Source organism: Ipomoea triloba, chromosome 1 (genome assembly GCF_003576645.1).
Source record: "Ipomoea triloba cultivar NCNSP0323 chromosome 1, ASM357664v1".
In the NCBI taxonomy this organism is placed as follows: Eukaryota; Viridiplantae; Streptophyta; class Magnoliopsida; order Solanales; family Convolvulaceae; genus Ipomoea; species Ipomoea triloba.
In genome coordinates this window covers 1,579,020-1,580,611 of record NC_044916.1, presented here as the reverse complement: position 1 = coordinate 1,580,611, position 1,592 = coordinate 1,579,020, and the positions used below count along the sequence as shown (strand labels likewise).

At 39.9% G+C, this 1,592-nt stretch overlaps 1 protein-coding gene across 2 annotated transcripts; it reads left to right on the top strand.

Annotated features, from left to right (window-relative positions):
- On the top strand, positions 1-1,592 carry LOC116023575. 2 transcript variants are annotated; one of them, XM_031264586.1, is made up of 4 exons: positions 1-34; positions 125-1,188; positions 1,327-1,435; positions 1,558-1,592. In XM_031264586.1, exons 2-4 carry the CDS (start codon positions 146-148, stop codon positions 1,561-1,563), a joined length of 1,158 nt encoding a protein of 385 aa, XP_031120446.1. In that variant the 5' UTR covers positions 1-34; positions 125-145; the 3' UTR covers positions 1,564-1,592. The 2 variants fall into 2 exon arrangements, with proteins under 2 accessions (XP_031120446.1, XP_031120440.1); XM_031264580.1 differs by lacking the exon at positions 1-34 and having other exon boundaries at positions 41-1,188.

Sequence of the window (1,592 nt, the reverse complement as noted above, 5' to 3'; positions counted from 1 at the left end):
GTGAGCAGTTTGCTAATTGCCAGTTTGGTATCAGGTATGGCTGTATGTGCCGTGGGGCAGATTGGCAAAAATACAGAATTAATTTATCCTTATTGTCTTGAGAGTTATTGTTTTATTTTTCCAGGATAACATCAATTTCACATCTATGGGAGAATCCAAATATGCTTATTTGGTCACTGATGACGGACTTTATCGTGTTAATATCCCTGACTTTGATCCACCACACCAGCCCGAATTCATGCTCGAGTGTGTAGCTGAGGATTTTGATGATATCATACTCCCAACTATGGGAATCTTCAGCAAAGGGCAGGATGTATATTTGTTTGGGGGCTTGATGTTTGGGGGGAGAGGTAATGCACAGTATAACAGGAGCCTGTATTTTTTCAACCCTCGCAAGGTCAAGGAGAAGGAATATCCCATTAGGGATTCTAAGTTACTTTACAAATCAAGTCTTAAGTACGTACCCATGGTTACTCCTTCTGTGTTACAAGCTAAGCATAAGACTTACTTATTCTCAGTTGTTCGTCCTCGCTACGGTCCAATGAAATCACTCTGCTATTTTCAGTCCTTCGATCCACTCAAAAATTGCTTTTGCACCCTTCCAACTCCCTCCCTAGATGATTCGTTTCTGTGGTATGATGTGGTTGGGTATTTTCTTGTTTACGATCATATATACGTGTTTATCCAAGGAGGGGCCAAGGACGTTAACGAGCTTCATGCCTTCTCTTTCAACACTAGATCATCAAAATGGAAGGAATTAGATTCCTTGTTGAGCAAATTTGAAGAACGCAAAATTCCCATTCCCTATTGTCACTGTGGCGATATAGGGCTCTCTTATAAGTTTAACGATAACACTCAGATTCTGGTCGCCCTTAGTTATGGTACACCTACTGCGTATCGTGTTCGGCTTGGTGCAGCCGGGAGTTCTCTCCGGCCTAAATCCTATAGGCAGTTACTTGAACATAACTATGGGGTTCATAATTTCTCACACCTACTTGATATTGGAAGTCAAAGGTTTTGTGCGATTTGTTCTCGGGAGGACAAACATCTTTTGGTATATGCCTTCAAGATGGATTTTGCAGTTGAATATGAAAACCAGGGAAAGTCAGCCTCACTTGCAATGCCCTCCATAGAGATTCTCTGTTCCAGGAAATTTTTTCCCTCCGTAGTTACTTGTGTTTGTTTGGCGTAAGTACAGCTGTCTTTCTTGACATTTCAATATTCTTATGTGTTTATTTATGCTCTGATCATACTTAATTTATTGTGACAATATCTTAGTGTGGCTATATCCCCTTGATGATATTTGGTTTATAATCTATTTTGCAGCTATGCTCCTGCATCTCAACGTTGTATTCCCTGGGATAAAGTCAAGCCCATAAATGATAAGTCTAATGAAAAGGAGCCAAAAAGGAAGCCAGGTGTTGTGTATCTCGAGGTAAATTACATATAAAAGATTACTAGTTAAGCTCTTTGGAATGCCTGGCTGGCAATATAATGTTAGTTTTGAGCTCTTCTCTTCATTCAACATTCTTGTAATTGTCTTTGTGATCAAACCAGGTGTAGAGGCTTTGTAAGGAGATGATGATTTATCT